Genomic DNA, 15,231 nt, shown 5'->3' with positions numbered 1-15,231 from the left:
CACAGTGTTGAGCCCAACACTGAACAAAAGACAGGTAATGTAAAAAAATTATGTTTCTTGCTCACACAGACTTAATATAAAACTAAACATTTCAACTGAACCCATGCCATGGTCGTTGTAAAAGTATGCACAAACAAACCCTTAGAGAACCAAATCTTAATGAACAGTTTCATGATTGTGTCATTAGTGAGGGTTTAACCACAGCTGACCACGTGCAATACCTTTTTATTGGCAAATATATTTTTAAATGAAATTCAGATATAGCCATATGAGTATGTTGACATCAGATCTTCCCAGGAAAAGGATCCACAGGAAATTATAAATATATAGGCCTATTTACATTAACTGACGAGTATGGCAGAAGCAATTGAACATTTATCCATTTACTTCATTTTAATAGGCTAGTTACATTTAGGCCTATCAGTCAGTGCCTGAAGTGTGCATTCACTTTGAGAATTTGAAATATTGTTCTAGCCTTTATCAGGCAGTATTTTATATAATGTATTCTTATATTGCAGCATGTTTTTTTTTAAAAAAGGGAAAAAAAGTGCTGTAGTAACTGAGCCATTCCACAGAATGGGTGACATTTCTGTCCCCAGGACATTATATTGTATAAAAATGCATGAAAATTAACTCTAAAATCCATTTGATTATTAAGCAAAGTGTCCCGCACATTAAGCTAAATGCAAATTTTAAATGTTTAATTAAAAACATGAATAAAAACATGGCTTCTTGGCTGTGACAAACAAGCACATTCCTTCATAAATCTCTATCACACACACACACACAACCTATACACACACAAGCTATACACACACACAAGCTACACACACACAAGCACGCACACACACACACACACACACACACACACACACACACACACACACACACACACACACACACCGGAATGTCCGGATACATTCCTGTTACGTTCATTCCTGTTACGTTCATTCCTGTTATGCAATTTTCATTCCTGTTATTAAATAGTTTTTCTCTAAAAAATAAAATTAAACCACTGATTTTCTCAATTGTGTTATGTTTATCATTTATCCAACAGTTTAATTAATTACATGATAAAAACATTTATAAATTTAAGGTTTGGGTCTCCTTTAAAATGAAAAAATGGCTTTGCATTTTTTTTTTATACACCTTGTGTGCATATATTGTGATTTTTAGTGACAAATGTCAATTATTTAAACATGCAACCTACCATTTCTTAAAAATCAACACTTTTGTGAAAGTAAAACAAAGAAATTAGTTGCCTTTTTAAAAACATACTTTTTAAAAGACACCTGATTTTTGGTAACAGGACTGAGAAAAATGCTTCCATCTCCCACTTTGAAACCTTGTAAAAAATGAAATAAAGTTACCTGAGATTGACCAATATACATTTTGAATAGTGGAATGTGTGTGTTATTAGATTCAGTGTTGAAAAAAAGATAATAAATTAGTTTAATTTAAAAAAATTACAACAGGCAAATGTCACCCTTTCGGTGGAATGGCTCAACTGACATTTCAACATAACTGGTAACAAGTTTGCTTATTTTTTTATGGAAGGCCATTTCTGCCATAAAAAGAAAAAAAAAATCACGTTTTGGTCAATCATAATTCTAACATTAAAGTCATAATGGAAATCGAAATTATGTAATAGAAAATCAGAATCATGACAATGAATAAAAAATATATATCATTATTTCGACTTTTAAGCTTATAACTATGCCTTAGTAACTCATCATTTCGACTTTTGATGTCATAGTTGACTTTTTTTTTGTGATAAAACCTTTTTTTTTCCTTACGTGGTCGAAATGGCCTTCCATTTTTTATCTGAAAATCATGAAAATTGTTTGAACGAAAGCCAAAACAGGATAAATGTAGTATGTTGCTAATTATTTGTTGCTAACACAGACTATATGCTGTCTTTATCAGCCGTAATATCAATCGTGCAGTTGAAAATCAGCTCAGCTGTGACGTTATTCCCAAATGTAACATAAAACTACAATACCCACAAATCTGTGCGGCCGGCGTGCGTGCGTTCACTCCACTCCCAGCGGTACGTCACATCATGAATGTGTTGGGATAAAAGGCTTCAACTGGGGATTTAAACTGATGTCTACAGTCTAGACGAGTTCACAGAAAGCGAGGAATTAAAATGCATAGCTATAGTCGACCGCTATTCTTGGACTCTGTAATTGTAGCGTATTGCTGGATTTTGTTTTTTAATATTTTCTGTTCATAGACAATCATGAAGCTAGCGTAGACTGTTAGCTGCGAGAATTCAGAAGCCAAATCCTACAAGAGTCACACCCTAATATTCAATATCCTCGCGCCGGCCACGCGACTGCGGGTACAGATGCCCGACCCTGCTTTTCGTTCGGGAGTATAGCTAGATCATTTCTTATAAAGATATTGATTTTATTTGTGCCAAACAACTCAGAAGGGAGGTCATGTATGTCCGGTTTCAGGCTACTTTGTTGGGAGACAGATAACGTTAGTCGGCTAGCTAGTGTGTGTTCGTCAGCAGAAGACAGGAATATGAGTTCACCAATGTACACGTTTGTTTTGAGAGATGACAACAGTACTGTGTATGCTGAGGTCGCCAGGATCCTCAGCTCTACTGGAAAATGGAAACGACTGAAGAAGGACAATCCTCGGTTTAATTTAATGCTGGGAGAGAGAAATCGGCTGCCTTTTGGACGACTGGGTAAATGATTTAAAGAGCTGCGTATTTGACATGCGTTTCCAACTCAAAATGCAATAATTATATGATTGTTTTATAATCCCATGCTGTTTACATATTTCTAGTTAAGTCAAGAGTTTTAGCAAGTTAATTAATCTCATCTAACCCGTGCTAATTTTCAGCTTTTTGGAGACTATGGACAGCACAAGCTGTTACATTTATGATAATGCATGATAAAACAATGCACTGCTGTGTCCAGCAGCAATAACCACACAGATTCAGCTTTATAATGCATCCCAGTGGATCTGTATCACTGTAACTGTGTAGTAATAACATGTAATAACACTGACATTAACTTTTTTCAACATGTTTTAATATAAGTATTTGATAAATATGTCTAAATTAATTAATAAGTGTATATATATATATATATATATATAAGATCATTACTAATATTAGTATTAATAATTTTATTCTGCAAGTATGCATTTGATCAAAGGTAACAGTAAAGACATTTATAAAATTTCTGTTTCAAATGAATGTTGTTCTTTTGAACTTTCTATTTATTTCTACAAAAATATTAAGCTGCAAAAAATAAATAAATAATGTTTTCAACATTGATAATAATAAGATCCATTTATAATAATTAAGCACCAATAATAATTTAGCGCCAAATCAGCATATTAGAATGATTTCTGAAGGATCATGTGACACTGAAGACTGGAGTAATGATGCAGAAAATTCAGCTTTGTCATCACAGGAATAAATCACATTTTAAAACATATTAAAATAAAATAAAAACAGTTAACTGTAACTGTAACAGTTAGGCTAAGTAACATAATGGTTTTACTATTTTTGAGCAAATAAATGGTGAGCATAAGAGACATTTTTTCAAAAAAAAAAAAAAATCCAAACATTTAGGGGTAGTGTGTACATAACTGTTGGTGGTGAACTACAAAAATGTTGATTAAAGTATTTTTAGCTGCAGGACAGTGCCGTCACCGCTCAATATTTCGACATTTCAGTGTCCGATACCCTGCTGTGTCCTCTACAGGTCATGAACCAGGACTGATGCAGCTGGTGAATTATTTCAGAGGAGCCGATAAACTCTGTCGCAAAGCATCACTGGTCAAGTAGGCTGTTTATTTATTCATACCAGATGAATTAAGTTCCCTTCCTCCATTCAAATGTATAACAGTAATTGATGTTAATGAGAGCTTTGAAGTGATGTTAGGAATGATACTGTTAAGCTAATGCTTACTTAAGTAATGTCTTCAAAGCACACTTTCCTTTTTTCATCCATGCTATTGATTTATAAACTCTGCAGATCTTCAGTTGTGAATTTTATTTATAAAAGCATGTCTGTTGTTTAGGATTATCAAGACCAGTCCAGAGTTAAAGGACTCCTGTAACTGGTTCCCTGAGTCTTACATCATATACCCAACCAACCTCAACACCCCAGTGGCCCCGGCCACCAATGGCATCGGCCACATGAAGAGCAACCCAAAGACAGATGAGCGAGAGGTCTTTTTAGCTTCATATAACTCCAGAAAAGAAAGCGGAGAGGGAACGGTGTGGATCGCCAAATCATCGGCAGGTGCAAAAGGTACGAATTTCTATCGGTCCAAAATGGGAAGTTGAAAGAGAGATGCCAGAATGCAATCTTAGTACATGATTTGATAGTGTGATAATGTCCCTATCTTTGTTCAGGTGCAGGTATATTGATATCTCATGATGCAAACCAGTTGCTTGAGTTCATCGATAATCAAGGCCAAGTGCATGTCATTCAGAAGTATCTGGAAAAACCACTGCTGCTGGAGCCAGGACATCGCAAATTTGATATAAGGTAAGATGAGCTATTTAAACCTTTGTGCTGAATGTTTTGATGCGATTATGATCCATCCTAATTAAGTCAAAGTACTTTTAAAGTCGATGGATATTCTCTCGTCTGTAGGAGTTGGGTGCTTGTAGACCATCAGTACAATATCTACTTGTACCGTGAGGGTGTGTTGAGGACATCTTCTGAGCCCTATAACAGCTCAGATCTCCAGGATATGACCAGTCACCTGACGAATCACTGCATCCAGAAAGAGCATTCGCAGAACTACGGCCGCTATGAGGAGGGCAACGAGATGTTCTTTGATGAGTTCAGACAGTACCTGTTGACCACACACAATCTCGCCATGGAAACATCTATTTTACCTCAGATCAAGCATATTATCAGGTGCTCCTATACTGAAAATGTTCAGTCAAATTCACCTATAATGATTGCATGTTATCTGTGCCTGCAAATGAGTTGTATAAGAACTTATTTCTCAAAGATAATCAATTGATTCTTGTCAGAGATGTTCAGTGGGGGTCCAAAAGTTTGAGTCTACTAATACAAATATTTATATTCTGATACAATACAAATATTTCCCCATACAAATCAGTGTTATTTTAGTAGTATTCTATACTACAATAGTATTTACTATCATTTTGAGTTATATTTTCTGTTTTAATTCAAAAATTTTTTTTTAGGTTTTAGTAATTGTTTCGTCATTTTATTATAATTTTTTGTGTCAATTTTAGTTATAGTCATTTTAGTACTTCAACTTATCATTTAGTACTATCACTTATCAACTTATTATTTTCAGTTATTTGCTAAAGAAGTTTTCAATGTAAATTGATATAGTATTTCAGCTTTATTTCAATTAATAAGTTATTTTTAATCATTTTAGTTTTAGTTAACACTGTTGCAATTGTTGTATTACAACTTAACAAATAAGTGAAGTTTTGAAAAATAATAAAAAAAAACAATTAGATGCATTTTGGCAGCACTCAAGCTGATGTGGAATTCACAAGTTTGTCAAAAAATTTGATCTTTCATAGAAAAAGATAATGATCTACAATCTTAATTATTTCTTTCAAATTTTACGTAATATTTCTTTGTTTTAAACTTTTTAAAAGTAATGCTGTCAAATCGATTAATCGCATCTAAAGTTTTAAAATATATATAATATATATATATAAATGTTTGTGTATATATGTGTGTGTATATATATTTACAAACTTTTATGTTAGATGTGATTGATCGATTAAACAGCACTTTTAAAAACTCTTTCAATATTTTCAAATGATTTTTTAATGCAAAAAATAAAATAAAAATTAACTCGGATGTTTGCACCCCAATATATGTGCATTAGTGTATGTCTAACTAACTGTAGCTTTCCTCTGAAATCCTGTGGCTTGTCTCAACAGGAGCTGTCTCACATGCATCGAGCCAGCCATCAGCACAAAGCATCTGTCCTACCAGAGCTTCCAGCTCTTTGGCTTTGACTTCATGCTGGACGAGAGCTTTAAAGTCTGGCTAATTGAGATAAATGGGGCGCCTGCCTGTGCACAGTGAGTACACACTTCTCTTTTGTTATGTCCACAATGTTTTGTTTTAGTATCTTCCAACTGTCTGAAATATTTGAAAAGCAATCATGATTTTGTCTCTCATTTTCACATTTGTTGTGTTAATGCATAAAGTATCCCATGTATAGTATGTCACCACAAGGAGTTTTGGGAGAAAAAAAAACTTTAAGCATCCTAGCTAAATGTATAATGGTGAATTTTACACTGAGGTAAAAGTTGTTAGAAGAAGTGTGAGTTGCAACATGATGACATCTACCATCTATTAAACATTTAGGGTCAGACTGTTGGTCTAACAAATCATTTTAAACCATGTAATGTAGCGGTTCCCCATCTGGCAAGTAACTCAGTTTTATTTTATTTCCCAAGTAACATTTTTATTTGTTTCCGTCTGTGTGTCTGTACTGTTTGTTTGTGTGTTCGTATGAAAGCGAGAGCAAGAGAAAGAGAGCTGGCCATAGCTAATATAGTGTAATTTCATGGGGGAAAACATGGAAATAGTTTATTATTTTTATCCTGTTGTTTGTTATTTTTATTTGCTTGCTCCTTTGTAGTTTTTGCGCATGATTGCACACCTTAGAACGTTCCTCAACCAATCAAAATCAAGCATTTAACAAAATGTGTGTGCTTTGTGCATATTTTGCATGCTTGATGTTTTGTATATGCATTATATAAGTCACTCCATTAAATGGACCATGGTTGCACTCGCTAAAACTTTTTGTTGTTATGAAGTTGAAATGTTTAAAATTGATATTAAAGTTTCTCTCTCTTGTAGGAAACTCTATGCTGAGCTATGTCAAGGCATCGTGGATGTGGCCATCTCCACAGTGTTCTCTCTAAACGCAGATGCTCTCTCATCCTCGCCTCCGTTCTCCACTTCTCCATCTCTTTCCTCCAACTCCTGCTCCTCACCCAAGATCAGAGCGCCCCATCAGTTCGGCCCATTCATCAAACTATAAATTGCTGTTGCAGGATGCTGTCGTTGCCATGCAAACCCCGTCCCTATAGTCCTACCCGAAAACATCATCAACCAATCTGAGAGGCGTAAGGGTCTACACCTGATCTTAGGGTTGAACATACAAGGGTTTCTGAAGGATCTCTGTCTGAAGAGGACAGAAGGTACATGGGGTCACCTCTGTAACTCTTCCCGTTTCCATCCATCATTTCTAAAGCAAACACAGAAGAGTCCACAGAAATACAGAGAGCATGAGTTTCCAAAGTAAAGACTGGAAGGTGAGTAGAATCCTGCACATGCCAGTGTAGCATTACCCAGAAAAGAGTGATTTGTTTCTAAAGCCAAGCATGTACACTTATAATCAAGACTTTGTTTGTCCAGGAGTTTAACACTTGTACGTCACTTAAAGACTTGATTTTGCGAGCACACTTTTGAAGGAGGAGTGGCAACCAAAGAGAAGGGTTCAGCTCCTCTATGGCTGCATCCGAAATCACATACTTCCCTACTATATAGTGGGCAAAAAACAGTATGTGAAAAAAGAAGTATGTCCGAATTCACAGTATTCATAAAAGAGTAGACAAAAAGTACCCAGATGACCTACTACTTTACGGCGAGATTCTGAAGTGTGCATACGATGGACACTTTACTATCCCAATGAGGCCACGGGAGAGGATTTGTGAATGGCAGTGAAGCGACGTAACTGACGCTAGTAGGTCACATGAAAATAAAAAAACAACAACACATTCACACTATATAAAACATATTTTTTTAGCGGCCGTGAAGTAATTACTTATTCAAAATAAGTACCTACTCAAGAGAGTATGCGATTTCGGAAGCAGCCAATGCCCCAGATCTGTTGCGTCAACGAGACTCCTCAGGACTTTCCCAGGCACCTTGATGTAATGGAGGATGGATTTGAGACTTTAGTGCCTTACATATTCACATTCTCTCAACACCCACTTCCACAAGCTAATATGGCCTTTTCTACATCTGTATGTGTCCCATCAACTGTATTATCTATAAGACTCTTGTGTGCGTTTTGTGCTGTTCGCTTCAGTGTACTAAGTGGTTTTTAAACCACGAAAGAATCTTTTTCAGATTCAGATATTTATGATTTGCAGTGTAGTGTACATGGTTGTGATGTTATGACAGTATTTGGTAGAAGTAGCAGAAGATAATCTGTTTGCATACTTATTGTCATGTTACTGTTCTGTCTAGTGAGACCAGATTTAGTCTTCCCACTGATTCTGTTATTGTTTGTAGAGACACATGTTAGGTTCATAATTACTTCGTGACAGGCAATCAAGAACATCTGGGAATTGGGAAGCACTGCCTTCTGCTTGTTTTGTCATGAGCATTCACGACTCAGTAGATAAATGATAATAGTTATTCGCAATAGTTATTTCTTTCATTCCAAACTCTGTCAAGAGTTGCATTTTCTGAATGAAAAAAAAAAGATGTTGCATGTCAAAGCATGTTAAAAGCAAGGCTCTTTATACATACATAGAGAAAAATAGTTGAGTTTTTACTTTTTACATAAAAAACATGTCCTAGATATGGATATATGACTTCCTGTATGATGTATATGATTTGCTAAGCCGAAGAAAAATGAAAGCTTTGGAAGATTTTTCTCCATCTAATGCAAGTGAATGGTGCTCAGCTTAGACCATTTTTGACTGTCCAAAATCCATATTTAGGCCGCTTCAAAGGCCTCCACATGCGTTCGAAAGTATATATTTTTTTATTTTTCTCTGAGAATGACATCATTTTGCTAGAGAAGACCCTTATTCGTCGTCTGGGGTTGTGTGGAGGCCTTTGAACCTGCCTAAATATGATTTTTTGGAACGTCAAAAATGGTCTGCGTTGAGCACCGTTCACTTGCATTAGATGAAGAAAAATCCTGTAATGTTGTCTTCCAAAACTATAATTTCTCTTCAGCTGAGGAAAGAAAGTCATATACATCTTGGATGGCCTTGGGGTGAGTAAATAATAAGGAAATGTTCATTTTTGGTTGAACCATTCCTTTAAGATGAATGCATAATTTCTACTCTTGTTTTATATTTCTGTACACTGCTGAAATGGTTTATGCGTAGCAGAGCACAAAGTTTTCTTTGGATTTTTTTTTTTTATCACACAATACGGGCCGCTTGGCGATCGGGTTGTGTGCAGCGATAGTCATTTAATGTATTTTCTTAAACCTAATCTGCACAGGTTTATGACCTCTTTCATCTTACTGTGCATGCAGATATGACTGAGTGTTCCTGTGATCGGTGTGGTTCATTAACAGCAGGCTCTGAGGGATTGATCTGTACACTGTCGTGATGTAGATGACACAGGCAAGTTGATGAAGAAGAAAGCAGCAATTTAGGGTTTGAATGTGTGATATTCTGATATCAGTATTTATGTTGTTTGGCAGAAGAGGAAGGACTTGAAAAGGAGTTTAAACAGTATTGCATCTCTTTGAATTTAAAAGGAAAAGTATTGAAGGAAAGCCATTTTTTTTAAACATTGTAGTCATCAATCCTATTACTAAGAGCAGTTATCTAAGTTTTATTATGCATCTTTGCGTTGCTTGTCTTTTTTGTAGTGTCTAATTTTTACATAAAGACTTTGCTGTACCATCTTTTATTTTTTTAAGAAACCTGAAGGCAGTTGTATGTAGCCTGAATGAGGGAAAACATCATCTAGCCAAAGATCAGTGTGATGAAATATCTTCACAGCTGTTCAGAATATGAACATTACTGGTTTGATTTAAGTTGTGAAATGTGGGAATGCTGTTGTAATTGTTTTCCTCCTGTACCTGAGGAAAGATCAATGCAATGTATGTTATTAGTCTAGTTTGCTGTATTTGTTACTGTTGTTTAGACCGATTGAAAATAAGAAAATATACTTTTACTATGTTGGATTAGTAAAAGCCTGAAAAGTATTTAAGTTGTTCAAATAAAAGCATCCATCCTGTGCAATAAATTTGTTTCCTATATATTCTAAATTAGCATTTAGTCTTTAAAAGAAAGTACATATTGTGAACTTTACTAATGCTATATTTATCTATTATCCTCGTATTTTCATAAAGCCTGTTTATTCCTTACTATTATACTCTACAGCTCTAAAGTAGTTTCCCATCCAGGTACCTGTAGCTGTGTGTCACGTGCGATATGTTAATAGTACATTATTTAATAAAATTATTTTCTCTTCTCTGTTGTGTTCCAGGTAAGATGGTCCCACTTTATATTAAGTGTCTTTAACTACTATGTACTAACATTTGAATTGATATTTTGATACAAAGCACTTGTGTACATGCTTTTACATTGTACTTGCATTAAAAAATACCTGCAAGTAATTAAGTTTTGCAAAACAGTGAACACAGTAAGTACATTGTACCTACCATTTTTTTATGCAAGTACATAGTAGTTAAAGACACCTAAAAATGTGCCTTGTAAGATTATAAAGATGTATATGTATATCTATATCAATGTACAGTACAGGCCAAAAGTTTAATGTTTTTGAAAGAAGTTTCTTCTGCTCATCAAGCCTGCATTTATTTGATCAAAAATACAGATTTTTTTATTTTTTTATATTTTGATATATTATTACAATTTAAAATAATTGGTTTTCAATTTATTATACTTTAAATTATCATTTATTTCTGTGATGCAAAGCTGAATTTTCAGGATCATTACTCCAGTCTATCACATGATCCTTTAGAAATCATTTTAATATGATGATTCATTATCAAAGTTGGAAACAGTTCTGCTGCTTAATATTTTTTCATAACCTGTGATACTTTTTTAGGATACTTTGATGAATAAAAAGTAAAAAAAAAAAAAAAAAAAAAAAAAAAAGCAGCAAATGTTTTAAAAATAGAAATCTTTTGTAACAACAATATACACTACTGGTCAGTAATTTTTTTTCTTTCTTTTTTTGAAATAAATCAATACTTTTATTCAGCAAGGATGTGTTAAATTGATAAAGTGATAGTAAAAGATTTATTATATTATTATTTTTTTTAATAAATGCAGTTCTTTTTAACCTTTTATTCATCAAATATATTAGGCAGCAGAACTGTTTCCGACACTCATAATAAATCAGAATATTAGAATGATTTCTAAAGGATCATGTGATAGACTGGATGTCACATGTGACACTGAAGACTGGAGTAATGATCCTGAAAATTCAGCTTTGCATCACAGAAATAAATGATCATTTAAAGTATAATAAATTGAAAACCAATTATTTTAAATTGTAATAATATATCACAATATTTAAAACAAATTCTGTATTTTTGATCAAATAAATGCAGGCTTGATGAGCAGAAGAAACTTCTTTCAAAAACATTAAAAATAGTAATGTCCCCAAACTTTTGGCCTGTACTGTATATCTATTACAATGTATATCTATATCAGCCACACTAATCCCCATAAAGAAGGTAATACATAGACTGACAGGGAAAAGGCACCATTATAGAAACCACTCGACTCTCCAACAGGGGGAACTAAAACCCACACAATCTTCCAGTAGTAGAGTACATATGTTGTCTTTATTCAAGTATATGTACACCATACAATACGATATTATAAGTAACACCACAAACACGGCAGTAAATGCAGTTTAGCCAGCACAGCGGCAGCCTGAGAAAGTGGAAGATACACGAGTCCAGTGCGAAATTCAGGATACACACAGAAACATACACGTACAACAAAATACAAAACATGAATGAACACAAGTGGTAGAAGACAGAGACGGACAGTAGAAATGCAACAAAAATAACCACAAAAATAAATATGTCAGGGTTATACAGGTCACAGCAGTCCCTGCTACTACACACAGGGTTTGTCCTAAATTTGATAATATTTTTTATGCTATATTGCCTTTAGTTAAATTCAACTGGAACCTTTGAGTCCTATCGTATCATCAAATTGTAAAGACTATGCAATTGAATATGGATTTTAGCATAAAAACCTCGGACTTCAGGGAGTGAGAAACCCTCTCAAAAAATTGAACATAAACTGATCAACAGTCAAAAAACGCATATAAATCACACATAAACAGTCTGAAAATGAAATTCAAACATGTGAAGGGCACATTTAGTCCCACAAGTGTGTAGCAAAGCTCAAATTAGTGACATAACACAACTGGATACTCTATGTATAAAAATACAAATGATATATTTATTAATTTAGAGTAAAGACAACTAAAACACACAAGCCGAGTGGATATTCCAGCTTTTGTCAGTAAAACATTGGATGTGAGATCAAATCCACCCAACACACAGCAGCTACCCTATTGCACATTGTCACAATGCAGAGAATTAACATGCGTTTTACAGACAAAACACACTTATCCACACACACATGATGAATTAATTACCGCATCAGGCAGTAATATCATATATTACACCAATAGAAAGGTTATAATGAAAGAGTTACATGAATACAGAGAACAAAAAAAGTAGAAACAAAGTCAAGAAGGCCATTTGAGCAGTGCACTATATTAACACAAATCCTTGACATGATACACTGATATATATATATATATATTGGGCTTTTATTTGACCACAGTATTAAAAAGTATGTATTTAGTAAAATCTTGACTGACATTTGACCTTAAAGAGTTATGTTCTGTCGTCATACACAAAATCAATAACTTCCACATTCATTAGTACCTGCCCGAGGCACTCACAAGGCACGCACGCTTTCAAACAGGTACTGTAGTAAAACATCTGGGGACAGAATTCATATTCCAGTGCATTTTTATCTGGAGTAGCAGTACTTGTAACTCCATGCGAGATAACATACTGTTGATTTTACCTCACAAATAACAGAAAGACAAAGGCTTCCTGCTGTTATTGTTCATGAAAACCTTCAATATTCAGCTTACAGACCTCATTAGCAAATATTATGGTGGTGTAAGAACTGAAGTAAAACCAGTCGAAACATTTAAACCAACCGAAAGCATCTATAAACCAAATGCGATAGATAAAACAGAGGTAAACAACTCAATTTAGTTTCGTAACATTTAATGGCTTGATAAGTGTAACATTATCCTATGAGATCAGTCAAAGTGCAGTGTTACTTTGCATACTGAATCTGTTCTTTCAGTCCTGAGATTTAATCCACATTCTTATGTAACCATGGCAGCGTAAACCATCTAAAATCTTTTTCTTTTTACTATGAGGGAGGATTTTTCCTTTTCCTTGTGTTAAAAAACCCAATAGAAAAATAAGGCCTGTCCCTCCAACTTCTTAAAAGCAATAAAAAAATGTGCATCATTGAACCATCACTCATGTAAACATAGACCTTCATTAACACGGTGCAGTTCTCACTTTATCAAGGGAATAAGTTTGATTGTATCAGTTCTATACAGAAGCATCATGGTCCTCTGGTGTAACTCAAGGTATAAACAACATTAATCTCATCAATGGCAGAATATTAAGTTGCAAAGAGGGAAAATGGGACAATTTTGTCTATAAACAGTCAAATATGCACACCTATGTTACTCAAGTCACTATAATCATCAATAAAAACTGTGTATCAACGTGCATCTCGAAATAAAACAAAGAAAAATCCAATGAAAGCAGCAAAAAAAAAAAAAAGAAGTCATTAGAGTGTCTAGTCTCAACCCGAGTCCCAATAGCATTATCTATTTTTTCTTAGATTTTTTTTTTTCCCCACAAATTTTCATCTTTGCAGAACAATCTCAAATTTGTTGTGCACTTTGGTTCTGGTTGAGCTTTTTAACATAATTTCCACAGCTAACTTGCCAGAAATTAAATACATATACAAAGACTCGAGAGCAAATGTAACCTCCGGAGAAGGTAGTCCTGTCTAAACACAGCCCACGTCAGCCCGATGATGAGACCTCTTAGTACCTGGGACATCCAACTGCAGACCGTCAATGCGCCAGGTCAGTGTGGCTGGAACTCAGGTCCCGCGTCATCCTTAGACGATTATTTCGTTCCTGTAAGATACAATAAACTGAGCTCAGGAGATCCTGAAGGAAGTGATCGAAAGGCCGCTCAGGATGAGTCTATTTTACATTATATATGATTTAATCTCATTATCAATTCACACATTAAAATTTTATTAGTTGACATTTTGCCAGGACACATTAATGGGGGCAAAAAAGGCCCACAGTCATGTTAAAAAAGAAAAGAAAGAGCTGTTTTAACTGTTTAGCTAATACAAGTGTAACATCTTGCAGTCTGGGTGAAAGATGATTTATTGTCTATGTAAATTTAGTTATGTAAAACGGCCAGCTTGTAAAATGTTCAAACAAACAAAACAATTTTTATTATTAAAAATCACTGGACAAAAATAGCTGAATTCAGTGTAATTGTGAAGGAACGATTGTCTAAATGAACAAACATCATTATTGCATCTCCCCATGGGTCAGTTGAATGGCATGGTTCTCTCATGACAGTAAATGATGACATACTGTCACGAGAGAAACATGCCATTCTGAATGTAGAATGTCTGGATTCCATTCACAATATATACCAGCTATAAAGTTTATTCCTCATCAAATGTACTTACTTAGACAGTGTACAATATCTGACACACCTGAGGTTTAGTTGACAACTCTGTAAACAATGATTTGCTACTTGCTAATGCTAGCTGGTGACAGGTGGTATTAGGGGGAGGGTCATTCACATTCTAGAAAGCATTTGATTAGACAAAAAGCTGGACACGCCTATGAATACAAATTGAGACATTAGTTTACTGATGCATTTTAAAATATCTTACAAAATGTAATAAAACGTTTAAGAGTATGTTAGCATATAGATAGCTGAAAAGCTAACTTAGACTAAAAAAAATCAAAATAATTTTTTTTATTTCTCTTTCTTTACAGTCCTTAAAGACTGTATAGATTCAGACCAAAGAACTGGAAAAAAAAGATAATGTGAAATACTACCGTTAAGGCGTCTATATGAATCTCTTTAGATATTATAAATAACAATGCATTAGCCGAACGTCAGGATTGTTTCCTAACAAAAAAGTGTTTATTTATTTTATAACCCAAGACCATCAGTGGTTATTGGAGATTTTAGCAAACACAATCAGATGTGTTAGTCTGTGAACACCGAGATCTCACACATACAGTTAATTAATGTGTGTTAATATGGTAATGAAAAAGCTGTGGCTGTGTTGATAATAGATTCTCCCAAAAAAACAGTGTCCAAGAGTATGAGACTGAAAGACAGTAA

At 34.4% G+C, this 15,231-nt stretch overlaps 2 protein-coding genes across 6 annotated transcripts in view; one reads left to right on the top strand and one right to left on the bottom strand.

The window, feature by feature from the left end:
* klc1a (kinesin light chain 1a) overlaps positions 1–15,231 on the bottom strand; it is a 137,303-nt gene that overhangs the window by 84,016 nt on the left and 38,056 nt on the right. For 3 of the 4 annotated variants that reach the window (XM_082154002.1, XM_082154004.1, XM_082154003.1), the window contains one exon: positions 11,547–13,985. The exons of the other annotated variant lie outside the window; for it this stretch is intronic. In XM_082154002.1, coding sequence (XP_082010128.1) covers positions 13,920–13,985 — 66 coding nt within the window. In that variant the 3' untranslated portion in view covers positions 11,547–13,919. Of the gene's footprint in view, positions 1–11,546; positions 13,986–15,231 lie in introns of those variants that run through there. 4 annotated transcript variants of the gene reach the window in all.
* ttl (tubulin tyrosine ligase) lies at positions 2,043–13,623 on the top strand. 2 transcript variants are annotated; one of them, XR_014201625.1, is made up of 8 exons: positions 2,043–2,701; positions 3,732–3,810; positions 4,051–4,283; positions 4,388–4,523; positions 4,632–4,901; positions 5,918–6,061; positions 6,849–7,306; positions 9,274–13,623. XR_014201625.1 is itself a non-coding variant. In XM_082154011.1 (7 exons), exons 1-7 carry the CDS (start codon positions 2,449–2,451, stop codon positions 7,030–7,032), a joined length of 1,299 nt encoding a protein of 432 aa, XP_082010137.1. In that variant the 5' UTR covers positions 2,043–2,448; the 3' UTR covers positions 7,033–13,623. The 2 variants fall into 2 exon arrangements, 1 of the variants encoding a protein (XP_082010137.1); XM_082154011.1 differs by having other exon boundaries at positions 6,849–13,623.

This window comes from Leuciscus leuciscus (assembly GCF_965113295.1).
Source record: "Leuciscus leuciscus genome assembly, chromosome: 22".
Classification (NCBI taxonomy): domain Eukaryota; kingdom Metazoa; phylum Chordata; class Actinopteri; order Cypriniformes; family Leuciscidae; genus Leuciscus; species Leuciscus leuciscus.
The sequence above is the reverse complement of the archived record's forward strand: the minus strand, read 5'-3'. Positions and strand labels throughout refer to the sequence as shown.

What these genes read in the sequence shown, in the direction of transcription:
- ttl (XM_082154011.1), top strand. Translation starts at nt 2,449, where the DNA reads ATGTCCGGTTTCAGGCTACTTTGTTGGGAGACAGATAACGTTAGTCGG. An exon ending in CATCGCAAATTTGATATAAG is followed by an intron (nt 4,524 to 4,631) that starts GTAAGATGAGCT and finishes TCTCGTCTGTAG; the next exon opens with GAGTTGGGTGCTTGTAGACC. An exon ending in CAGATCAAGCATATTATCAG is followed by an intron (nt 4,902 to 5,917) that starts GTGCTCCTATAC and finishes TTGTCTCAACAG; the next exon opens with GAGCTGTCTCACATGCATCG.